General features: G+C 38.5%; 1 protein-coding gene across 1 annotated transcript in view; it reads left to right on the top strand.

The window, feature by feature from the left end:
• GPR158 (G protein-coupled receptor 158) overlaps positions 1–26,810 on the top strand; it is a gene marked incomplete at both ends in the record, with an annotated part of 307,652 nt that overhangs the window by 243,065 nt on the left and 37,777 nt on the right. The window contains one exon of the mRNA XM_079701301.1: positions 25,925–26,034. Coding sequence (XP_079557427.1) covers positions 25,925–26,034 — 110 coding nt within the window. The remainder of the gene's footprint in view (positions 1–25,924; positions 26,035–26,810) is intronic.

Genomic DNA, 26,810 nt, shown 5'->3' with positions numbered 1-26,810 from the left:
AAATCCTATATGTATAGTAAATAAATCACTTCCAAAGATGATATTATGTAAAGCTTTATATTTTAACTAGACTAAAATAACTATGCTGTAAATCCCTCCATTTTACTTATTTTAGCATGATATGTAAATGATACCAAGGTGATAATAATATTACTTGGTAATGCAGCCCAGTAAAATCTAAGTGTTTAGATGAATTTTTGAGACACCATCAAATTAATTTAGCAAGAAAAATGGCATCTTGCTTATAGTGTGAAAGCAGTGACAGGAAACTTCATACATTCATAGCTCAGATGAAAATGGTTGCCAGCATGCATTTAAGGAGTCACTGCAGCCTATTAACTGTGAGAAGATAACAGTTACTGAAAGTCGAGGCACGCTGGGTGAAAGGAAATGGGGCCTAGCAACCAACTTGCTTGATCTCCTTTGACCCTGAGGATGCCTCCACAGAGCCCAGTTTAGTAATCAGTAATTTCCATATGACGGGATCCTGGGTAGAGAAAATCCTAAGCAATCCACAATAAAGCTATTAGAACTAATAAACAAGTTCAGCAAAGTTGCAGGATAAAAATCAATATATGGAATCAACTTAATTTCCCTATTAGCAATGAACAATCCTAAAATGAAATTAATAAAACAATTCCATTAAAAGAGCATCAAAAAAGAATAAAGTACTTATGAATAAATTTAACAAAAAAAGTGCAAGACATATACAGTGAAAACTATAAAAGAGATTTAAAGAGATTTTAAAGAGACCTACATAAATGGAATTCATGGATTGGAAAACAATATTATTAAGCTGTCAAACTGATCTACAGATTTAATGCAATCTCTATAAAAATGCTATCTATCTTTTTGCTGAATTTCCCAAACTGATCCTGAAATTTGTATGACAGTACAGGAGGCCCAGAATATTCAAAACAATGTTAAGAAGAACACAGTTTGAGGATTCACACTTTCTAGTTTCCAGACTTACTACAAAGCTGCAGTAATTAAGATATACTGCAAAAAGTACTGGCATAAGGATCAATCAATGGACAGATCAATGGAATAAAATTTAAAGTCCAAATGTAAATCCTTATATTTATGGTCAGCTTTTTTTTTTTTTTTTGCGGTACATGGGCCTCTCACTGTTGTGGCCTCTCCCGTTGCGGAGTACAGGCTCCGGACACGCAGGCTCAGCGGCTATGGCTCACGGGCCCAGCCACTCCGCGGCATGTGGGATCTTCCCGGACCAGGGCACGAACCCACGTACCCTGCATCGACAGGCGGACTCTCAACCACTGCGCCACCAGGGAAGCCCCGGTCAGCTTATTTTTTTATAAGCATATGAAGACAATTCAGTGAGGGAAAGAATAGTTTTTTCAACAAATGGTGCTAGAAAAGCTGGATATCCACATGCAGAGTAATGGAGTCAGATCCTTATCTCACTCCATATACAAAAATTAACTCAAAATGGATCAAACGCCTAAATGAAAGAGTTAAAACTGTAAAACTCTTAAAAGGAAACATAGATATAAATCTTCATGACTTTGGGTTAGGCAGTAGTTTCTTGTATATGATACCGAACCATAAGATAAAATAGATAAGCTGGACTTCATCAAAATAAAAAACTTTGTGCTACAAATGATACCATCAAGAAAGTGAAAAGAAAAAAACAGCATGGGAGAAAATATTTGCAAATTATAAATCTAATAAGGGACTTGTATCTAGAATATTTAATGAACTCTTACAATTCAATGATAAAAAGACAGATAACCCAATTTTAAAATGGGCAAAAGATCTGAGTAGACATTTTTCCAGAGAAGATATACAAATGACCAATAAGAACATGAAAAGAGGCTCAACATCATGAATCATTAGGGAAGTGCAAATCAAAAATTATAAAATACCACTTCACAACCACTAGGATAACTATAACAAAAAGATAGGCAATAACAAGTATTGGCAAGGATATGGAGAAATTGGAATCCTCACATATTGTTGATGGAACCTAAAGTAGTGCAGCCATGTTCTAAAACAGTTCGGAATTTCCTCAAAATGTTAAACATAAGCTTACCATTCACAAAAAACTTGTTTGTGAATGTTCACAGCATTATTTATAATAGACAAAAAGTGGAAACAACCCAAATGTCTATTAGCTGATGAATGTATAAATGATGTGGTATATCCATTCAATGAAATATTATCAATAAAAAGGGGTGAAATATGACGTATGCTACAATGTGGATGAACCTTGAAAACATTGTGCTAAATCAAAGGCAGTTACAAAAGACCACATGTTGCATGATACCATTATGAATTGTCCAGAATGGGCAAATATATAGAGACAGAAAATAGATTAGTGGTCGCCTATGACTAGGGACAGAGGAGGAATGGGGAGTGACTGCTGATTGGTATGAGGTTTCTTTCTCGGGTGGTGAAAATGTTCAAAAATTGATTGTGGGGCTTCCCTGGTGGCGCAGTGGTTGGGAGTCCGCCTGCCGATGCAGGGGACGCGGGTTCGTGCCCCGGTCCCGGAGGATCCCACATGCCGCGGAGCGGCTGGGCCCGCGAGCCATGGCCGCGGAGCCTGTGTGTCCGGAGCCTGTGCTCCGCAGCGGGAGAGGCCACAGCGGTGAGAGGCCCGCGTACAGCAAAAAAAAAAAAAAAAAAAATTGATTGTGATAATGGTTGTACAACTCTGTGAATAGAGTAAAGAACCATCAAAATGGACACTTTAAATGAATGTATGTTACGATGTGTGAATTATATTGTACTAAAGTTGTTTACAAAAGTTACACAGCAGTTCTGGTTCCAATAATAACAGAGTAGCTTATGTTGAACTAACCTTCCAACAGATAATAATTAGAAATTCTGGGCAACATATAAAAACAAAACTGTTTGAAGGTAATAGAAAATTACCCGAAGGAGGCAGGAAGTAGAAGGAATTTAACCTTTGGATAACAGAACTGCACCGGATAGGTTCCATATTATTTGACTTTCCCCCTGAGGGTGCTCTCCAGTTTATGTAGTGTGTGGAGCTGTAGCTCAAGCAAAAAGCTGCAGCCTAAGTGTCTGGAAGTGTTGGAGGATGGAGTTCAATTCTGCTAGAGAAGTTGGAAATTGAGGGGATGAATTGTGAAAAGGAGGCATCCATAGGAGGGGCATGACCCAGTCTGAGTCTAATCTGGAGAGAAACTGTACAGTAATTTGAACAGTGGAAGTTCAATACAAAGAGTTATTAAACCATGACAGTGGAGTAGCTATAAAGATATAAAGAGAACGCTAAGTGGCCTCCTAAGGCTGAGGGAACGTACCCAAGGAAGGACAAACTTGGAAAAGAGCTCTGTCCCCGAGGCAGGAATTCAGACCTTGTTGTAGAAGGTGTGGTTACAGCCCACTGAGTGGTAGAGAAATTCACTGGGTTACCCAGGAAGAGTTGGACAGGTGCCAAGCAAAACAAGAAACTACCTTCTCAGACCCAGGTGAGATAAGGCTGATGCGGAGGCATGCAGAGAGAGTAAAGGCTGTGGCAGCTTACGCACAGACTAGGCAGCACCTGGGTAAAAATTGCCACACTTATAAAAAAGCAAGGCCCAACTATATCCTGTCTACAAGAGATGTACTTTAAGTAGATAAGATAAAACTTAAATGCTTGAAAAGGATATACTAAGCCTAAGAAAATTGGAGTGGTACATTTTACCAAAATGATAAAGCTGTTAATTCATCAGGAAGTCATGACAATCCTAAATATATATGCATGTAATAATAACTTCAAAATAAATAAAGCAAAAAAATAGAAAGCTAAAAGGATAGTGAAATGAATTCACAATCAAATCAAAGATTTTTACACCCTGTCTTGATAAAATTATACAACCATACCAAAAAATCAGTTATACTGTGAAAGGTTTGAAAACACTTGACATTGCTATTTATATATGCTACACCCAACAATGGAAGAATACACATTCTTTCAAAGTACATATGCAGTGTTCCTCAAGATAGCCAAAAAAACTCAATACATTTTTTAAAATGGAGATCATCTGAAGTACATTCTATGACTTCAATTGAGTTAAGTTAGTAATAAATAATATGTTAACTGTAAAGGCCCCAAATAATTGGAAATTAAACAATATCTAAACCACCAGTTTGTAAAATAAGAAAATCACAATGGAAATGAGAAAATATTTCAAAGTGAATTATAATAAAAATACAAGATATCAAAATTACTGAGACACAGCCAAAGCAGTGCTTTAAGGACATTTATATAATTAAATGCTAATGTTAGAAAAAAATATGACTTGTGCTTCCACTTTACAAATCTACAGAAAGAATAAATTAAGCCCAAAATAAGTAGGAGAAAGGGAATAATAAAAATAAGAATCTATTAAATAGAAAACAGACAAACAATAGGGAAATCTAACAAAACCAAAAGCTAGAATTTTATTTTTAAAAGTACTAAATTTGACAAGCCCCTAGCAAGACCAATCAAGAACAAAAAGAAGAGAACACACACAAATTTAAGATTTTAGGAATAAAAAAGAATATATCACTAAAGATTCTGCAGACGTTAAAAGGATAACAACAAGGATACAATAAAACTTTCTGCCAACTAACTCTAAAACTTAGATGAAACAGAGAAATGCTTTGAAAAATACGACTTACCGAAATTGACAGAAGACGAAATAGAAAATCTGAATAGGCATATTTATATTAAATATATTAAATTTGTAATTAAAAAAACTCTCAGAAAGAAAATGATAGGCCAAAATGTCTTTACTAGCCATTTCTATCACGCATTTAAGGAGGAAAGAGTGTCAGTCTTAAGCAACTGTTTCAGATAATGAAGAGGGAATACTTCCCAACTCATATTATGAGGCTAGCATACCCTGATACCAAAACCTGACAAGGATATTATAAATACATAAAAAATAACCCTCATGAACATATATTCAAAATTCCCTAATAAAATATTAGCAAATTGGATCTAGAAATAGGTAAAAGTGATAATACATTGTGGCCAAGTGATGTTTATCTCACAAATTAAAAATTAGGTTAATATGTTTTTAAAATAACAAATAATATAATTTACCACATTAACAGGGTAAAAGGAGAAAATTCATATGACCATGCCAAATGATGTAGAAAAAGCATCTGACAAAATTCAACACCTATGTATAATAAAAGCTCTCAGAAAAAAAAATAGAAGAGCTCTTTCTCAGTATGATAAAGGGCATCTATCTAAAACCATACTTAATAGTGAAATATACACTTTTTCCTTAAGATCAGGAAAAAGGCATGGATATCCGTTCAAGCCAATACCATTCAACATCATACTGGAAGTCCTGGCTAGTTGTAACAAGGCAAGAGAAAGAAACGAAAGGGTACAAAATGAAAGGGAAGTAGCAATATGGTTTTTATTCATAGACAACATACTTATTTACAATAGACAATCTGAAGAAATGTACACAACTATAATGAATAAGTGAATTTGGCAAACTTGTAGGATACAAAGTCAATATACAAAAATCAATTGTTTTATAGATAGTAGGAAACAATTGAAAAATGAAAAAATTTTAATTATATTTGCTGTAGCATCTAAAAGCACTAATTACCTAAAAATAAATGTGTCAAAAAGTGTGCAAGACATCTACACTGAAAAACTACAAAGTATCACTAAAAGAAAATAAAATCTAATAAACGGAGGCATGTACCATGTTCGTGAATTAAATGGTGTCGATTTTCTTCCATTTGGTCTGTAGAGCCATTGCAATTGTAATCAAAACTCCAACAGGCTTTTCTTGTAGAAATTAACAAGTTGATTCTAAAATTTATATGGATAAGCAAAGGATCTAGACTAGCCAAATCAATATGTAGGAAGAACAAAGCTGGAGGTCTTATAGTATCAGATTTCAAGAGTTACTCTAAAGCTACAGGACACAATACAGTGTTAATTGGACAAAGGATAGATAAATAGATCAGTCAGACAAAATAAAGTAGCCAGAAATAGATCCGCACATAGAAGGTCAATTGATTTTTTTTACAAAGGCTTCGAGGTAATTCAACATGAAAAGTAAAGTCTTTTCAACAGATGGTGCTAAAGCAACTGGATAAATATGTCAGGAGGGTGGGGAAGGGTCAGGGGAGGACACACGAATCAGTGAACATGAAAGCAAAAGTGGATAATTCGGAATTCATGAACGTAAAAACCCTTGCTCATCAGAAGGCGTCTCTGGGAAGCCTTGGGTTACAGGGAGGGGTGGGTGGCCGGCTGTCCTGGAGGTTGCCATGGCTACTCAGGCATTGCCTTCACTTACAACGTGTTATTATACTAGCTCGCACAAGCAGAAAGTAAAAGCGTAAAGGAAGGGTAACTAACACAAAACGATGCCAAGATATTGTAGCGAAACACATGAACACCTCAGCAGCTATGTTGTGACGGTTGAGATAAGGTTAAAGGGAACACAGGAATCTTCCGTGCTGGCCTGGTGACTGCTCCAGTGAACAGCCACTGTCAAAACAGCCTGCCTTCCTGCCAGTGGAGGTGCCGGGAGCGGGGAGGTTGATCTGTTACTTTCCTTGACTTCCCTCTGTTTTGTATGAGACCTTGGTCCTGCATCCCAGGTCTGCCCTGTTCTTCCTGTTGTGTTTTTTTTTTCTCACTCCTCTCTTTCCAATAACTGGCAAGTGAGCAACAGTAGTTTGCATATATTTTTTGTTTTACTCTTCCATCAGTTTGAGTTAAACAAACAACCCTACAGGCCCTTCTTACCTAACTGCCTTAGTGTGACACCACACAAGAGTTCTAGTTTCGTCCCGCTCGCACAGGATCAGTGTCTTTTTCTCCTCACCCCTTAATATGTTTAGGCTGCAGGGGGAGAGTCAGGAGACTGGATGGCAGCTAGAGGTCTGGGTACTCATTCTCTCCTCGGGCCTCTGAGGGATTCTCCCTCTCCTGAGCCAAAGTGGATCTGTTACTGTGTAGCTTCTAAAATGAGATAATGTGAAAATTGTTTGAAAATCCAAAAGGCTTTCCCAATACGTGGGCAATTTCTATATTTTATATTTGGTATAAAAATACATTTTATATTTCTAATTTAATCTATTATTTTTTCAAAGAGCAAACAGATCTCTTTTCCTTTTATTTTTTAGTTCCTATAAATAAAAGTAGAGGTGCTTAAGTTAAGGGAAAAAAAAATCAGTTCATTCCAGTGCAGCAGTCCCCACCCTGGGGCTGGAGGGGTTAGCGATGGTGAGTCCACCGTGTAACGGGTTGAATGGTGGCTTCCAAAAGAGGCAAAAGGTAAGCTCAAAACAGGGCAGAAGCATGCCTGAGACAAATTTTAAAAGCCATAAACAACAGTCATAACACACACAAGAGAAAGGGCCTTTCCTTTATTTTTTTCACAACTTAAGTCAGAGGCTAAAAGCACTCTCATGCCAACGTGAAGCTGGCTCCTGCACCAAGAATGTTATAGTCATTCAGTCTCACAAAAGAATATACACTTAATGATTCCATTTCTGTGAAGTTCAAGCACAGCCCAAACTGACCTATAGTCATGAAATATTGTTGCAGATGAGAAGCCACAGAACTTAGAACCTGTCTAGACACTGCGGACATGTAAGAGGCCTATCTGACAGCCCTTTGAGGCCTTTGCAGCTACGTGCCCTCACCCCTCCTCTCTGCAGACAAGGCTGCAGTGAGAGCTGCTACTGCTAGTGAGTCAGCACCAAGCAAGACAGGTTAAAAATATACCCAATAAACAGTGTTCCTCAGTTATCCAGATAAATAAGCACATACGCGAGAAAATAAATGCAGACGAAAGGCCTGTTTAAGGTCTTGCATAAATTAAGGAATTCTGATGTGACATCACTCCTGGAGAGAGAAAGCATCTTTACAAGAAGCAGCAGGAAACAGGCCCAAGGTCCGCGCCTCTCCTTTTCAGCACCTCTTCCAGCATCAGTACCAAAGCCTTTCCAACCTAGGCACCAGCTCTCTCTGGCATCCTGGAGGCTGCCTCACTCAACGCTTCCAATCTGAGCAGTAGGCCGTGTCATGAATAGTTTCTTTCCTTCTACTTTCCATCAAAACTTCCCTGTCCTGCACCTATGCTTTCTAGAACTTATTCTATCCTAAGTGGCTTTCAGTTAGTTGTCATCACTCTAATCCTTTCAGATACATTTCATTAGGGATTTTTTGAAGATATAAAAAGTGATTCTAATGGTAGATATTTTAGGCACTGTGACAACCAGTAAGAAAGATGTGTTTAAATTATCTTTTGATTAGTGCCTTTAAAATTAAACTATTTATGACACATCCTAGTTATACTTGCCTTATGAGAACTTAGTGGCACATCTTATTCAGTGACTCTTATCAAAGGTTATTCCAAGAGCTCCTCCTTTTCTTTGTGACTTGTTATCATGCTTCTGAGTTTATCTTAATGCATTTAGTTTGTTAAACTTAAGAAAGTAGCTGAATTTGTAGCTAATGATTCCTAAATGAAAACCACTTTCATTCATTCATTCAATTAGCACAAATGGAACATAATGCCCAGTGGAGGAGATATAGTGTACAAATGGTATTGCAATACAAGGTAATATGTTCTGTAATAAAGGAAAAAGGCTCTGTGAGCACAGAGAAGGGGACTGTTACCTGTGGAATACAGAAGAGCCTACAGAAAGAAGTAAATATGTGCTCTCTGGAGTAACAATTAGGGAGGTTGCTGGGAAAGGAATATTCTAAGATTGCTGGCACAAATGCAGGCATGGAGTTGTAAAAGTCTGCTTGTTTAGGTCTGCAAAATCTATGTGGCTGGAATATGGGTAGATGTAGATGGCATTGGAAGAGAGGACAAATAAAGGATGGTGGGGACATAGAAGAAGGGATTTTGTACGCCATTGTAAGCAATGTAGTTTTTATTTAATGAAAAACAGGAAACCAAGAGTGGTTTCTAGGCAGGGGTAAGATATTACCAGATTTATATTTTGGATGGAAAACCTGTAGCAGAATATGGAGTATAACTTCTGTTCACCAAGATAAAGATGTTCTCAAGGTAGCAAGCAAGTAGTATTCCTCGAAACACCTTTCTTTCTGTGGCCTTGAGCCTGTGGCATGTGGTTCAAAAGACAGCTTTTCCAGGTGATACCCACTTTCCACGTGATCCAGGACACGGCCATGTAGATTCCCTCTAGTCTGAGGAAGGCAAAAGGGTAGAGGAAGTCGAGGAATTGTGACGTTAGGGCGCCTGGAACTGCAGAGGACAGTGAACGGCAGGAGTGGATGGAAGAAGGTTCTGTGCATGGGAGAGACCTCAGAGTTCAGTTCTTGTAGAGGCAAGGGTGGAGCAGGGGGCAGAAGACGGCAAGAATTTCAAAGAGAGAAGGCCTGTGTCTACATGTAGAAGCATAATTACCCGAAGAAAACTGACTTCAAACTACTTAGGTTGTGAGGCAGTTAGTAACTTGACTTTTACCAATAAGGAAGTGCAAACTTTGGATACCAAACAGCTTTTCATTAAAAAGAAGAGGGAATAGAAAGCCCAGAGATAAACCCACACACATATGGTCACCTTATTTTTGATAAAGGAGGCAAGAATATACAGCGGAGCAAAGGCAGCCTCTTCGATAAGTGGTCCTGGGAAAACTGGACAGCTACATGTAAAAGAATGAAATTAGAACACCATATACAAAAATAAACTCAAAATGGATTAAAGGGGCTTCCCTGGTGGCGCAGTGGTTGAGAGTCCGCTTGCCGATGCAGGGGACGCGGGTTTGTGCCCCGGTCTGGGAGGATCCCACGTGCCGCGGAGCGGCTGGGCCCGTGAGCCATGGCCGCTGAGCCTGTGCATCCGGAGCTTGTGCTCCGCAATGGTAGAGGCCACAACAGTGAGAGGCCCGCGTAACGCGAAAAAAAAAAAAGGATTAAAGACCTAAATGTAAGGCCAGACACTATAAAACTCTTAGAGGAAAACATAGGCAGAACACTCTGTGACATAAATCACAGCAAGATCCTTTTTGACCCACCTCCTAGAGTAATGGAAATAAAAATAAACAAATGGGACCTAATGAAACTTAAAAGCTTTTGCACAGCCAAGGAAACCATAAACAAGACCAAAAGACAACCCTCAGAATGGGAGAAAATATTTGCCAATGAAGCAACTGACAAAGGATTAATCTCCAAAATTTACAAGCAGCTCATGCAGTTCAATATCAAAAAAACAACCCAATCCAAAAATGGGCAGAAGACCTAAACAGACATTTCTCCAAAGAAGATACACAGATTGCCAACAAACACGTGAAAGCATGCTCAACATCACTAATCATTAGAGAAGTGCATATCAAAGCTACAGTGAGGTATCATCTCACACCGGTCAGAATGGCCATCATCAAAAAATCTACAAACAATAAATGCTGGAGAGGGTGTGGAGAAAAGGGAACCCTCCTGCACTGTTGGTGGGAATGTAAATTGATACAGCTACTATGGAAAACAGTATGGAGGTTCCTTAAAAAACTAAAAGTAGAACTACCATACAACCCAGCAATCCCACTACTGGGCATATACCCTGAGAAAACCATAATTCAAAAAGAGTCATGTACCACAATGTTCATCGCAGCAGTATTTACAATAGCCAGGACATGAAAGCAACCTAAGTGTCCATCGACATATGAATGGATAAAGAAGATGTGGCACAAATATACAATGGAATATTACTCAGCCATAAAAGGAAACGAAATTGAGTTATTTGTAGTGAGGTGGATGAACCTAGAGAGTGTCCTACAGAGTGAAGTAAGTCAGAAAGAGAAAAACTAATACTGTATGCTAACACATATATGTGGAATCTTAAAAAAAAAAAAAAAAGAAGGTTCTGAAGAACCTAGGGGCAGGACAGGAATAAAGATGCAGACACAGAGAATGGACTTGAGGACACGGGGAGGGGGAAGGGTAAGCTGGGATGAAGTGAGAGAGTGGCATGGACTTACATACACTACCAAATGTAAAATAGGTAGCTAGTGGGAAGCAGCCGCATAGCACGGGGAGATCAGCTCTGTGCTTTGTGTCCCCCTAGATGGGTGGGATAGGGAGGGTGGGAGGGAGACGCGAGAGGGAGGAGATATGGGGATATATGTATATGTATAGCTAATTCACTTTGTTATACAGCAGAAACTAACACACCATTGTAAAGCAATTTTACTCCAATAAAGATGTTAAAAAAAAGGGAGACATTCTTTCAAAATGTTGACAATTTAGAGTAATTCCACCTTTGACGTGTTTAAACTATGTCATCTTGGCCAAGTCACTGAACTTTCTAAGTTCCTCCATTCAGGAAAATAGATAATCAAGTATGCAATAAACAGTGACAATTACATGTACAGATTCCTTTTTTATTATCTGTGATGGTTATATGTTAAACCGAGCACTGCAGAACAAGAAAGTGAATAGGAGGAGGATTAAAAATATATTGAGAAGTCCATTGGTTAATGCTTACTGACAAATTCTTGAAGAGCTTTTGTGGTAACCTACAGTTAAACTTAGATTTTTATTTTCAGCCCTTTATTTGGAACTGAGTAATACGAATGTCTCCTCTCCCAGAGGAGTGAGGCAGTGGATGACTCAGAGTGAAACAGGCTGCTAAAGCAGTTCCCTTATCATAGCAGTTTGATGTTTATGTTAATTTGCCATCGAGAGATTATTTATAAAGATCAGGTGTAATCACCTAATGCTCATTTTAAACAGAAAGAAAAAGGATTTTGCATCATTCCTGAAGGAATAAGTGTAGGAGAAATAATTATACCACTCTAGTTGATATAGTGCTTTCACATACATTTTTCCCATCCTGGGAGGGAGAGAAGGGATTATTAACTCAGCGGTCCAGATGAGGAAGGAGATGGTCAGAATGAGCTGCTCAAGGTCATGCAGTTAGTAAGTAGCAGAGCAGCCCCTTTATGTCTACAAATGCTAAAATCTTTCCCCTGTATTCCTCTGCCTCTCAAGAAATCCATGCTTCTTTCTGCCCAGGGCATTGAGAATTAGTCCTGGCACTGGTGACTTCCCCACAGAGGGAGATGTGACTGACCAATTCCAAGCGTGGCTTGTGACTGTAGCTTGAATAATTACTTTTTTAGACTTTAAGTGTGGTTTATTGAACCTATTGTTTTATACGTTCTGCACACTTTCTTCAACAAATTGGGAAGAATCTTCAGACTCCGAACAGAGAGACAGTTTTTTCCAGTGAATGGTGGATGCAAGAGTCTCAAGGGAAAGGATGACCAACAAAGCTCAGGTAGATGGATTGGCCTTGGCCAAGGGCTAGGGGCCGCCTTAGGACCAGGATATATAAGCACACCGAACGAGCATTTTGTGTATTTTCTTCTCAGCTTTAAAAAAGCTTTTGTTTTTAATCATCTTATTGTATATTGTGTCTTTTCACCATTTTTTTTGCCTTTCTTCTCAAAATACTGTACTTCAACTCTTTTTCTGTGCACTCTGTTGCATTTTGTTTCTTTATTGAGGTCTGGGGTTCTTAAGATCCTCTGGTTTCTCTGAGGTCATTTTTCTGTATCTTGCCAGCTCCATGTGATGCCAATTCATAGATATCACATAGGGTACCTCTCCATTTTGCTCTCAGATCCCCAGTACTTAGGAATAAACCTCCAGACCCCATTAAGAGCCAGGCATTTATACTGATTACAATGAATGAGTTAGGAATCTTTTCATGCATTTTTAAATTCCTTTATTACAAAAGTAATATATTCTCATTATTTAAAAAAAAAAGTCAACTAGTACCAAAAGATATGTTAAAAAGTAAAAATCCCCCTCTCCTTCCCGACCTCCTCAGCTGCCAAACTGGCTACCCAAAGGTAGATAGTCTTAATAGGCCATTGAGCGTGCAGCCAGATGTTCCTTTTTTATGTATATACAAACAGAATCACATTTTAATAGTTTATGCAGTTTTTTTCATTCACAGTTTCTCTTAAAGATGTTTTTACAGCAACAGAATCAGATCCATTTATTATTTTAAAGTTCACTGTTGTGCATTTTGTAGGGATGTAACATGAATTACAGACATAAACCTTTCCCTCTGGGTGGAGAATGTTTTCGTTGTTTTTCTGTTGCACACAATGCTTTTGTGAATATTCCTGGAGATACATCTTTGCATATTTTGTATGCATGTATATGTACAGCATTTTTCTAGAAATAGAATTCTTACTGCATTTTATTAGGCATTGGACACTTTCCTCACCCTTCCCGGTCTTGGTCTGAGCTGTGGTTATCCCAGGTCCATGTGTGGCTTGCTGCTGGGCTGTAAATGGTTATCAGCAGCTCTTAACTCTTGCTAAGTTAAAACCACCTGCAGAGCATTTTAAAGAAGCAAATTATTCAGGCTGTGCCCTGGAACTACTGAATCAAAGTTTTCAGAAGGGAAACCTGGGCTTTCATATGTTTTAACACCACCATAGGTGATTCTGATGTTGAAGACTGCTGATTTGGTTTCTGGTTTCCATTTTTTCCCATGATTATGGCTGTACTTTTCTCTCTGACTCAGTGGTTCAAACTCTGGGATGTCACTCTTTCCTTTCACAATTTCTCTTCATGAATTACCCCAGTTTAGTTTTTTAGCATTCATTTCCCCATTTGTTAACTACATTCGTTTATCTTTAGTTATAACTTTCATTTCTTTTTATTAGATTATTTTTACCCTATAAACAACATTATTCAATTTAAGCCCTCCTTGTTTACTACCATGAATAAGCTGGTCAGAGTCCTAGGGCACCAGGCATTCGACAACATTCAGCCTCCATCAAAGATCACTGTCCTGGGCTTCCCTGGTGGCACGGTGGTTGAGAGTCCGCCTGCCGATGCAGGGGACACGGGTTCGTGCCCTGGTCCAGGAAGATCCCACATGCCTCAGAGCGGCTGGGCCCATAAGCCATGGCCGCTGAGCCTGCGTGTCCGGAGCCTGTGCTCTGCAATGAAAGAGGCCACAACAGTAGAGCCCTGCATACCGCAAAAAAAAAAAAAAAAAAAAAAAAAAGATCACTGTCCTTACCTGATTACTCTATCTTTCCTACGTAAAGGCAGACAGTAACACGTAGTGATAACTTGGGCTCCAGACTCAGGCTCAGTTTAAACCCCAGCTCTGCCACTTATTGGCTGTGTGACCTTGTACAAATTCCTTAACTTTTCTGTGCCTCAGGTTTCCCACAGGTAAAGTGGGGATACTAATGCCTGCCTGAAAGGATTGTTGTAAGGAGCAAGTAAGTTGTTCGGTGTAAGACCCTTTAAGAGTAACTGGAGTATTGCAGGCACTCATGAGATGCTGTTGTTATTATTATTGTCCAGTTCCCTCCTAAAAGATGACAGACCTCTGAGTGCCTTCCCTCTCGGGTGCAGGTTTCTTCTTTCTTTGACTTCTTCATCTGGTTATACATTGCCATCTGCTTTACATCTTCCAGAATTTTGTTGATAGCTATCATCTGTTGTCATTTTTACTCATACTTTCCTTGGCCTTCAGAGTTTTACAGTCATTAACTAGAGTTTCCAGAAGTAACAGACATAAACATGTTCCATCTGCCAGGTTGAACATGAAAGTCTTCATTCTTTGTTAGTCACAATTTAAACATAGATATAAATACTTGAAAAGATCCAAATTATTTCTCCCAGTGCACTGTGACCATATCATGTTTTTCTTATTGTTTAAAAATATTACAACCAAAAAAGTCTTTCCTCAGCAGCATCTAGTCATGAGCCATGTGCAATAATCTCAGAATTATGAACTTGATGATGAGTTAGACTCCACTGGGGAAGGCAGCCTCGGTAGGTTTCTTTTCATCTTTTAAAAATGTCTTCTTTAAAATTATTTTTCACATTATTCTTTCTCTAAATGCATGCTCTGGGTATTTAATGGCTTTTTGTTCTATACTCTTCTTAAATCATTTGCTTTGAACACAGGTAGATAATAGCATTTTTGATGAGTTCAAAGTAGAGTCTCCTTTGGTGGTAGATAGCTTCTAAGGTGGCCCCAGTGATCCCTTCCTCCTAGTATTCACAGCCTGTTCAATCCCCTCCCATTGACCACCCTGTTTCTAGTTAATAAAACACATCAACATTGAGAGCATGTCACTTGCGCAATGAGGTTACAGAAGATTATGACTTCCATCTTGCTAGCAAACTCTCTTTCGGGCTTTGAAGAAGAAAGTTGCTGTGTTGAGAGGTCCCCATGGCAAGGAACTGAGAGTGGCCTTCAACCAACAACCTGCAAAGACTCAGGGTCTCAGTTTCCTCATCCTTCAAGGAGCCAAATCCTGTCAACAACCACATGAACTTGGAAGTGTATCCTTTCCCAGCTGAGCCTTCAAATGAGACCCCAGCCCTGAGCAGTACTTTTGTTGAAATCTTGGGAGAGACCCTGAGACTGGCAAAGCCTAGATTGCTGACCCACAGATACCATGAGATAATAGATGTGTTTTTTAAGCCACTAAGTTTGTAGTAATTAGTGATGTAGGAATAGGTGATTAATACACCTGGCTTCCCCTGCTTTTACCATCATACTAATAGCTCTGTCACTGCACTAAGGACACTCAGTTTGCCTTCTCTGTTTCTTTCCTTTCCCTCTATATTCCATTCTGACGTGACAATATTCAGAAGCTTCTTTTCATTTGAAGATAAATGTACAAGAGGACTAAACAGACTGTTGATTTAAATGTGAAAAATATAAAAAGTCATTTGCCTATATTAAGAATAAAACTGACATTTCTCCATTTATCTGTGGTTTATTAAGTGCTTCCATAAATAGTATAGGAGTTTGCATTATTTTCATTAAACTGCTGAGGAAACTGAGACCCACTGAACTTCAGGTATTGATACTTGTCCCAGGTCATGTGTCTAATTAGTGGTAGAGCCCAGACTTTCACTTAAGAAAGCTAACTCCAAATCTCTCTTTTGATCCACTGCACCAGGCTGCCGTCTCCCTCCACCTGACTTGTAGGCAGCTCATATGTTTGCACTATTTGACAAATGAAATTTTTAAATTTCCTTTAAAATTTTTTTATCTTATCTCTTCTCTTGCCATATACATATGGCATATATATTTTGAAGCAGGTGTATCATTCTGACAGCAGTCACAGCAAAAATTTCTAAGATACATGTTACAAATATTTTTATTCTGAAGTAAACTCTCCCAGTTTCTAATGGCCTTTCATTACTATTCTATTTACCAACTCTTGTACTATTTTTGTCCATTATACAAAAAAAACCCCAAAACCCTGAATCATTAAATCACTGATCATATTCAGAACTCATTTGTTTCTGAACTTGTCCATTTCTCAAGAGATTATTTTTTACCTCTCTGCCAATTTATTAGCTCATAGATAAACTGCATCTTTCTTATAGTCACATTTTAAGAGAGGACCCAGACGGTTTAATTTTATGCTCCTGCTATCTGCATGGATTAAGCTAAAAGATTCAGTTATCCCATGCTGTCTTACTATTTACTGAGCTCCTGTAGCAGATATTAGGATAGTTTCTTATTTAAATTAACCTTTTTTTTCTAATTATAGAAATAATTTAAATACTAGGAAGTACATGCATACCTAATACTGAAAGCGGAGAATCACTGTCAAGACCATTAACTTTGTGAGAGATATATATATATAAATTTATATATATTGACATATACACACGTGTATATACATTTATATTTATTCAAAGTCATTCCTTGCTTAATACACACTTACAGTAAGGTTTTGAACTGAAGCCTAACAAGAACTTATGCCCATTTTAGAAATATAAATTTTTTCATAGTAACAAACCAAAAAAAGTTAGCTATGATGCTTTGGTCATAATCTCACCACTGTGGTCACTGATGTGTTTTTCTCTCAGAGGAACATGCAGTTTGCTCATGAGAGCATTGCAAGAGAAAATGGGAAGCAAAACCATAGCTTCAGATTTTTTGTTTCTTTTTTTGTTTGTTTTGCTTTTTTTTTTTAATTTTACGTCATTTTTATTTATTTATTTATTTATTTATTTTATTTTTGGCTGTGTTGGGTCTTCGTTTCTGCGCGAGGGCTTTCTCTAGTTGCGGGGAGCGGGGGCCACTCTTCATCGCGGTGCGCGGGCCTCTCACTGTCGCGGCCTCTCCTGTTGCGGAGCACAAGCTCCAAACACGCAGGCTCAGCGGCCATGGCTCACGGGCCTAGTTGCTCCGCGGCATGTGGGATCTTCCCAGACCAGGGCTTGAACCCGTATCCCCTGCATTGGAAGGCAGATTCTCAACCACTGCGCCACCAGGGAAGCCCCTTGTTTTGCTTTTTTGATGATTATAGAAAGTATAGCTTTTAGCTGGACTTCTTAATAGGAACAAACAGAACAATACATTTTCCCGTTGGCTTTTATGTGTATCCCCTTTATGCCCTGTTTTCTGGAATAAATTAAGGATGTTAAATTAAGAATAATAAGCAGGTAATAGGTATACTTTTACTTATGTGTGTATATATGTGTACATATATATATTCATGTGTACAAATACATTTTAAATACATTTACCAATATCATACTGTGAACGTATTTTATGCACTCCTTGTTTTTTCACTTAACATAAATCCTGAGAGAGTTCCTGTATTCATTAGTATTTTTCAGAGCACAATTATTATGGATGGTATAATCTTCTATCATAAGTCATGTACCATAATCTATTCTTGACCAAAACATTATTTCTTTTGAACACATAAACTGAAGTTATAAAAGTTTAAAACAAAAAGAGTCATTTGTTTCTACATTTATTGTTTGTTAGGATAGGGTATTTCCACCAAGTGCCTTTTCTTGTGGAGCAATGGGAAGACAGACTAGAGAAGCTCCCTGTACTTTCTAGCTGCATCTTCTTTGTTCCCTTCTCTCCACCTTGCCATGTTTTTCTGCTTTTCCGTGGGGAGCTAAGCATCACATTTCTGAGTGCTGCATCCTGGGAGTTCTAACCTGTGAATGGATGGAGAAGAGAGGAGCTGATGGGGAGGGGTGGTGATGGACTGGAAGGCTCCAGGACTGGCTGACGTAGAAAGAGTTCCTACGCAGTTAGGGCACGACCAGATTTTTAAAATTTGTTTGTTTTGTTTAGTAAAAGCCTATGGGTCTCAGAGCTAGACCCTGACAAGGAGTGTGAATGAAAATCTTTCTCTGTTATCTTTGGGCCTTCAGATCTTACTCTGGTTCAGGGAATGAGGCATGTGGTGTTTTGTTTAAAAAGTGCTTCTTAGCTCTATACTGTCTATACCAAGCAGTGAGTGGACTCACTACTGAGACTGTGGGATCTTGTCATGTTTGCCTTTAGGTTTTAGATCTGTCAGCCTTTAATTTCTTTTTTTTTTTTTTTAGGAGTATTACATTGGGAATTTTAGAGGGGCTGTGGCATATCTCATCTGCTGTCACAATAACCCCAAAATGTTCTTGTATGTATTAATAAAATTTTTAAGTTATGTATGTATTTTATATTTTTAGTTTATTAATTTATCCCTTTTTTGTTGCTTTGGAATAATAGGAGCCAAGTGCAAAGTAATATGTTTTAGTCCATGGTTGTGGAAAGTCTTAGTCACAACCATAGACCCCTTCATGTGTGTAGTAATTTGTATTAAGTATTTTTCTATTTCTTGTACTTTGAATCCAACTTTAGATATTTCGTTAAACATTTACAGGACATGCATTTTCATCCTAAATAAATATCCTGTGGATGGAACCATATGTCTTGCCAAATATAGAAAAATAATTTAGAATACATTCAAGGACTTTGAATCTACTTATTTTTAAAGCAAATCACGTATAAAAGTGCTTTAATATACTTAGTCCTGCCTAAATGATTCATTTCCAGCCTCCTAGTTCAAAAGATAGCAAACCTGGGTAGATTAAGTACTGGGTTTTAACACTAGATATTTCCAAGTATTACTTTTGTGGACTGTCCTCCATCAAGATGAGATATAAGCTTCATTCTCCCTTGTTCAGTAAGGAGGGTTGGGAGCACAGTAAACCTGAGAGGGATGAGTGGGCCTGGAAAATATTTGACGAGCAGGACTTTTCCTTGTATGGAGCAGAAGGAAATTGTAGACACGGTAGAGAAAGTCCTGAAAGCCCCAGGAGTCCCTCAAATCCTTACCAAAGGGCAGCTTCATCGACAAAAGTCTCACCACCGGCATCTGTCCCCGTGCTTCTGTTACCCAGGAACCTTTCTTTATAAATAAAACTGTTCATACACACCAACAGAAACCCCAATGCATGTAACACCTTCTTCACCTATAAAAGTGGTTTAATTCACAGCCAGTTTCACTGAACTGAAGCAAATAACACTTGACGAGTCAATTAGGAAAGTGGAACTGCTGTGTCCAACACTATTAGGAAACTTGCTCAGATCCTTAAAATATCAGGCCTAAAACAGGAGCTTCACACCTTTCAGTGTCAGAGCTTCAGGTAAAGCAGCAGACTGTGCTGACTGCTGACGGTTCCACCTTCTAAGCATTATTCTTCCAGAAGCACCAGGCCTTGTACCTTCTGAGCAAACATAGCAGAGGTCAATTTTCTGCCTCTGGTGTTGTGTCTATATTTGCAAAGGAAAATCATTTTAAAATTTTCTTCTATTTTGTACATATTTGAAAAGACTAATAGCCTTTTCTCTGTGATTCTCTTCTCTTCCTCATTCATTGTGTTCAGTATCCAAAAGGTATAAGCAATCAAGCTGACTTCAAAACTAGCTTAAAAAATCACATTTGATGAAATGGGTGGATAATCTGTGCAGATTTGTTTGGAATGAGGGGAATGCTCAGAAGGCTATTTCCAAAACAGCAATACTTTAAAAAATCACAGTGCCTAGAGCATCCCACCACTAAGATCAGCTGATTGAATTTTGTAAGCAACTGAAGAAACTTCCAGTGTTGAAGAGCCAAGTTGTTAAAATGCCCATAGGGGTACGTCCACCTTAGACCTTCACACTGAAGGCTTCCTCTCAACGAGATTGGGGGAAACAAACCTCCAGGCAGAGTATAGTGAGTTCCCAAGAGGCAATATTAAAGGTAAAAGAAAACCAGTGGTTTTGCTGTGACATGTTTTCTCTTGCTGGCCCCGAATGTCTCTTTTCCTCTCACCCCACCCTCCTAACCCTAACAGTTTATACACTGTGCTTATTCGCCCAGCACTTGTGCATGTTCTTTGGTCCTTAGATGGTTCACTTATATCCTGCTCCTCACACATTAAATAAAATATCTTAATATCTATCATTAGCCTCTAGTATTGGAAAGAAAACAGGAAAAGTTTTTCCTTGAAATATGTACTTTGAAAATACACTTTAGGCAGCTCTTCCAGTAAAGGAATTTTTTTATGGGTTTCCTATTTTGATAACCATAGGCAAATCAGTGGACCCCATTAAAATTAAGTCTCTATCTTTAAAATGGGGATAATAAAGTATATCTTGGACCTTAAATATAAGTAACGTGTCTAGCACAGTGATCAGTGGGTGGGCATGAGCAACTATTGTTGTCATTTGTACAGAAAAATGACAGCTTTTAGTATTAGCATCATTCATAAATCTTCAGCTCAGTGGCTTAGTTTTTCTTCATTTCTTCTCCTACTAAGGTCTTTTATGAAATGTGTTATTAACTTGGGATTTGGGAGGAGGTATTTATTTTACAATAATTTGTTATACATTTATATACATTATATTTAACAAGAAAAGGTTAAATACAGGGATGTGAAAAACATTGAAACATCTTAGCCTTGTTTTTGTTTTTTTCTCATTACAGATTATATTAACTAATACAAAGCTAGATCTGAATAAGATGTCTTAACAGGAAACTTACACTCAGTATATCCCAAAATGAACTTACTATCTTTTTTCCTTCTTCACTTCCTCTCTCCTCTCTCCCTCCCTTCCTTTTTTAATCTCATTCCTTCCACATTGGGTTACCTCCTGTTACAACATACAGCGCTAGAGAATAGGCATGCAATCGTGAATAAGGCAGTTACAATCCCTGCCCTCATGTCTTACATGCTAGTAAGACACATTCAACAAAAGAATTACAGAAATAATTATATCAAAATAGATTTGATGAGTGTGATGAAGGAAAGCTCAGAATTCAATACAAGTAAATACCGTGCAAGTGAGATGGAAACCTGACTTGGTCTGGGGGTGCTGGGGAGCATCATGGATGCCAACCCTGACCTGAGACGTGAAGGACATGGTGGGAGTGGGGAGAGTTTTAAGCAGAGGTAACATAATTTTTTCAACTTATGCATCTTTTTCTTTTATTGGTTTCTTTTCAAACACAATCATCCTCCCAGTCACCCAGGCTTAAAATCTTTACATTATCTTTGACACTTTATTCTCTTTTGCCTCAACAAATAATCAGTTGCTCAATTTTCTTGATTCAGCATCATCTTTTCCTCTGTTCCCATGCGTGACTGAATTCCCACTCTCACTGTATTTGTTACATCTTTCTTTACCTTTTTCCTATAGCTTTATTTTTTCTTTCATTCAACAAATATTTCTGAACATTTCCTGTGTGCCAGGGCTCTGCCGGTGCTAGTGTTACAGAAGTGAACATGATAAACATGGCTGTCACAGCGCCTACCATCCAACATGGTGCCATGGGTCCAGTGCTGCCATAAGGCAGGGACAGTGTCCTAAACCACAGGCAAGGCTTTGTCCTCCTAGAGGAAGGGATATTCAGGCTGAGGCCTGCGGTTGAACAGGAGTAAGCCAGGTACAGCTGAGACTGTGGGGCTGTGTAAGGAACGTCCAGTGAGAAGGGACAGCATATGCAAGGATTCGAGGGCTTGGGTGGAGGAAAAGCAATGATGTAATAAAGGCAAGCTACTGACAACCAGCTCGAATAATTTTGACTTTTTCACGGGAGCCAGTGAAAGGTTCTAGGCAGGAGAGTGAGGTGTCAGAAACATCACCCTAGCTGCCATTTGGGAGCTGGAGGAAAGAGGAATGGTGGAATAAGATATAAGAAGAGGGAAAAGGCTGGTGGGAAAGATGATGGATTGGGATTGTTTTTCTTTTTTCCAACTGGTCTTCTCACCTTCACTCTCCTTCACTCTCTTCTCTTTCCAAGGGCAACCAGTCTTCTTGCATGCTGCTACCAGAGTAACTTTCGGGAACACACTTCTCATCTCAACTCAAAATTTAATGGCATGTCTGCTCTTGGAACAAAATCTGAATTCCTCACCCTGTTATTCACAGTTTACAGTGAACTGGCCACGTCTCTGCTTTGAAGCTTGATATTCTACACTCCCCTGGATGTCTTCCCGCTGTGCCTGTCTATACACTCCACACTCTGAGGCATCCCCACAACCATGGCTCTGTCTCAGGCCCCCATCCTCTTTCCTCTTTGCTTCCATACTTAAACCCACTCCTCCTTCATGCGCTTGCAGATGTCCAGCCTCCCGGGATAGCTTTGCTTGTTTCCACTGAGAGAAATTTCCCTTTTCTCTGAATCCTCAATATGATGCAATTCATGGTATTATGGCATTTGTCATCTCCCCACATGGTAGAACTATTTGGAGAGGCAAGCCAGTGCAGCTCTTATGAGCATGAACTCTGGAACCAAACCACCTGGATTCAGATCCCAGCTCTGACACTTCCTAGCTCTTGTGGCCCTGAGCATATCACTTAAATTCTCTGTGCCTCATTTCTATAAAATAAAAGTCCCTACTTCATAAGGTATTGTGAGAATTAAATGTGCAAATAATGCAAAAATGTATAAGTTAGTATCTAGCAATAATGCTGGATAAATATGTGGTATGATCATGCCAGTATTTTTATCATTTACATGTAACATCCACTCTTCTAAATGATAACTTGAGGACCTAATCTGCATCGGATTTACTTTTATGGCTTCTAAATCCCTTACTGCCTCACACAGAGTAAATAACTAGTGAACGTGTAAGTTAGAGTCACAAAGACCAGTGAACCCTAATGGGACTTTTCAAATAGTTTATTTTGAAGATAATATTGTATTTATTAAATTAACTAAAATAGATCATTGAGCAAATATTTTACATATAAATGTAAAGCACATAGGATTTTACATTTGATTCAGGGAGAGACCCCTACAGATAGCTATAATATAAGGTAGAAAAAATATACAGTCCAAAAGTGATTATAGGAATTCAAAAGGAGTGGCTAGAAGCATTAGTAAGAATTCATTGAATTCATGAGATGCAATTATACTGCATTGCAGGGGTAACTTTTAGAACAAAGCATTCATAAATCAACTCTCATAATAATATTAGCCAATACTTACTGAATACTAACTGTAGCAGACACTGTGTATTGCACTGAAACTTCAAAACAGTCCCATCTGCAAGTATTATTGCTGTGTTCATTTTACAAATGGGAAAACTGAGGCATAGCAAGGCAATGTCTGTCAAAGTCATACAACTAATAAAGAATAGATCCAGGATTGGACCCAGGGAGACTGGATTCAGAGCCTGTATTCTCCACCACCACACTGCAAAATTGAGAGTTCTACTTCACTATTTGCTGAACTGTTTCTAATATGTTTTTATTAAGTTCACTGGAATTTTGTTTTCTATTACTTTTTAAACTTATACCTGTTATTCTTTCATTTATTTCTGACCGACTCAATCTTTCACTTACAGTAACAAGTCCTCAGATTCTTTATCTGTGAAATAAAAGTTTGAACCTGTATCAATAGTTCCCAAACAGTTCAAGAGCAATTCTTTCTTTCAAAATAAAAAAATCATGCAGACATCTATAGTATAGTTGTTCACCTTTGCTTATTCATTCTCTTAGTTGTTGCTTGTTGTGAAATAGAAAAGTTTGCAATAAGTCTCAGGCTTTTGCAGCCCCCAGGAATCCACTGTGCTGGAATAATCTCTAAAGCCATTTCTAGTGGAAATATGTGAGATTTTATATATTCTAGACTTTAGGTTCCTATCTCTCTAGTTTCTAATCTATCATTTCTCTCTGCCACGAGAAGGAACACTTATGCTTCCCTAATCCCTTAATCTTATATCAAGTTTTCTCTATTTTTCTTTCCCATAGTTTTCTTTCTCTAGTTTTCCCTTCTTCCTTGAGCTCCAATTCCTTAGTAAACAGTACAGCTTACTTTGCAGAACACATAATTACCACTGGACCCTTGTGCATAGGAACTATGTCTGAAACATATGAGCTAAAAGTTAGAATACAAAGTTACAGAATTTTAACTTGTTTTGTGAAAATAGAAAATAAAAGAAAGGTTTTATATCAAGTTTTGGATGCAGTTTCCTGGTAGATTAAATTCTGAAATCAAATCTTTATCTCTATCTTCAGCATAGACTTAGTGAATTAGAAAATTAAGGACAAGTACTATATACACACAGAGGAACATTATCTCCTGTCCACGTCTATTTTTTACCTTCTTCTCATTTATTCTTGACACTTTTGTCCAGTCTTTTCTCCAGTCCTTGAGAATTTAATCATAATGGTCTTGTCAATGCTTAATTTAATACTTTTATATAGTAGAAATATTAGAGAGATGCCAGCATAGAGTTATAGGTAATGTCATGCTTGGTACTGCTGGAGAGTGGGGCTCCAATTGTCAGATATCAGCAAGAAAATGTCAGCACCCACCCCATCTCCCCCAGCTATGCTTTCTGTTTTCCAGTATTCACATCTTTGGGATGAAAAACCAAAATAACACTGGAGATTTTAGGAGTGGGCATACTTTTCTGTTACGATGACCTTATGCTCAGCAGAATCTGTTCAGGCCAGCTGCTCCGGCAGAAGAATGCAAGGCCACATTTTTCAACGGCATTAATCCTTTAGCAGGTCCAAACCATTTCCTAATGAGGGCTTGCTCAAAACCACGCAGTAGCAGATGAAAGGCTGTGCATACTGTGCTTTCACAGGACTTTGGACCATCCCCCAGAGTTGGCCACTTGTTCCTTTGTGTCCCATGGAGCCTGCACACATGTTTATCACAGCACCTATATTTATTTATTTATATTTAATTAATTAATTAATTAATTTTATTTTTGGCTGCGTTGGTCTTCGCTGCTGCGTGCGGGCTTTCTCTAGTTGCGGTGAGCAGGCTTCTCATTGCGGTGGCTTCTCTTGTGGAGCCACGAGTTCTAGGTGCGTGGGCTTCAGTAGTTGTTGCACACGGGCTTCAGTAGTTGCGGCTCACGGGCTCTAGAGCGCAGTCTGAGTTGCTGTGGTGCACAGGCTTAGTTGCTCTGTGGCATGTGGGATCTTCCCGGATCAGGGCTTGAACCCGTGTCCCCTGCATTGGCAGGCGGATTCTTAACCACTGCGCCACCAGGGAAGCCTCCAATTTCTTCTTTATATGGCTCTGTTCCCTTTCTTATTGGCCTTTGTACCCATAGCATCTAGTATATTGCCTGGCTCATGATAAATGCTTAATTAATATTTGTTGAGTGAAAACTCTGGAGTGAGAAGCAAGGAGTTAGTGAAGTAATGGAGCCAAGTACTAAGTGAGGTAATAAACATGGAGTGATAGATGATGGGGGGATGGGATGGGGTGCAGTACAGGATAATCCTCTTAGGATATTTCAGACAGGGGAAAGGTATTGCCGGAAGTGTGGAGCAGGAATAGGCACGGCTCCAGCTGAGAAAAGCAGTGGAAGCTCGCCTGGCTGGCCCATCTGGGGAAATAAAGGAGAGTGAAGCTTGGACATACCAAAAATTTAGAGGCAATTGCTAGAAACTCCTGAAAGCTAGAATTAAAGACTTTAGATCTGATATGTAAACAATAAGGAGACTCTATAGTTCTTTGTTTTGGACAAAGAATGATCAAAATAATATTTTAGAGTTTTATTCAAATAAATATGTTCTCATGTCAAAATTCATAGTATTAAACATCAGACTGTGAAATACTGATTTTAATCTGTGGGTCATCAGCTGATCCTGAAGTTCTCTTTCTTTCTCTTCTCATCCCACAGGTTGTTATTTTGTACTTTGACCCAAGCACATTTCGCTGCATTCTCCTAAGATGGGTCCGTCTTCTCGGTTTTGCTACTGTTTATGGAACTGTCACTCTCAAGCTTCACAGGTATATTATGTTTTATTAGTTTTCATTCCCATGGGAGGATCACAGTGTTTGGTTTAGCATGTAATTGCAAGCTCAGTCAGCCACTTAAATGGTTAAATTTCAGAAATTTAGATAGGAAGATGATATATATTTTTCATTTTCAAGACAATATTCTTCAGGATTCTCTAGGAAAGTCTTTAATACAATTGAATTTGAACAACATGCTTTAATAGAATGTGCCATTGGTTATGGAAAGGTTAATTCTGAATAAAAAATAAATTTAGCATGAATGTGAAACAGTATTTACTAGCTAAGAACAGGAAGAAATACAAAGACAATATAGCTGAAATAATAATCTAAGTCCAGAGCTACCAAAGAATCCTGTATAGTAGAATTCAGCAATATGCTTAGCTGACAAAATCTATTCTCCTCCATTCCCGAGTTCCACGCCCCAGGGTAATCCCACTGATATTCTTTGGATGAATTTCCAAAAAATAATATTCTTGGTTTCCCTCCTTAACCAGTAGGCTCCAGAGATTATCAGCCGTATAAATTGGAGAACACTGTAAATTCCCTTATACTTTAGTTTCAAAATCACTTACTTCTAAGAAGTATATGATAAGTACTAGGAAGAAAGACGCAATAAAATAAATTACCTATCCAGACAGGCTGGGGATAGCTGGAAGTGATTCCAGGGCTTTCCCGTGCCTCCTCTTTCCAAGTTTTCTCAGCGTAGTGGTGCCAAAGAGCATAGGAGATAAAGTATAAATCTCTCCTGCAGGATAACACTGTAGTTC

This window comes from Hyperoodon ampullatus (genome assembly GCF_949752795.1).
Source record: "Hyperoodon ampullatus genome assembly, chromosome: 3".
NCBI lineage: Eukaryota > Metazoa > Chordata > Mammalia > Artiodactyla > Ziphiidae > Hyperoodon > Hyperoodon ampullatus.
The sequence above is the reverse complement of the archived record's forward strand: the minus strand, read 5'-3'. Positions and strand labels throughout refer to the sequence as shown.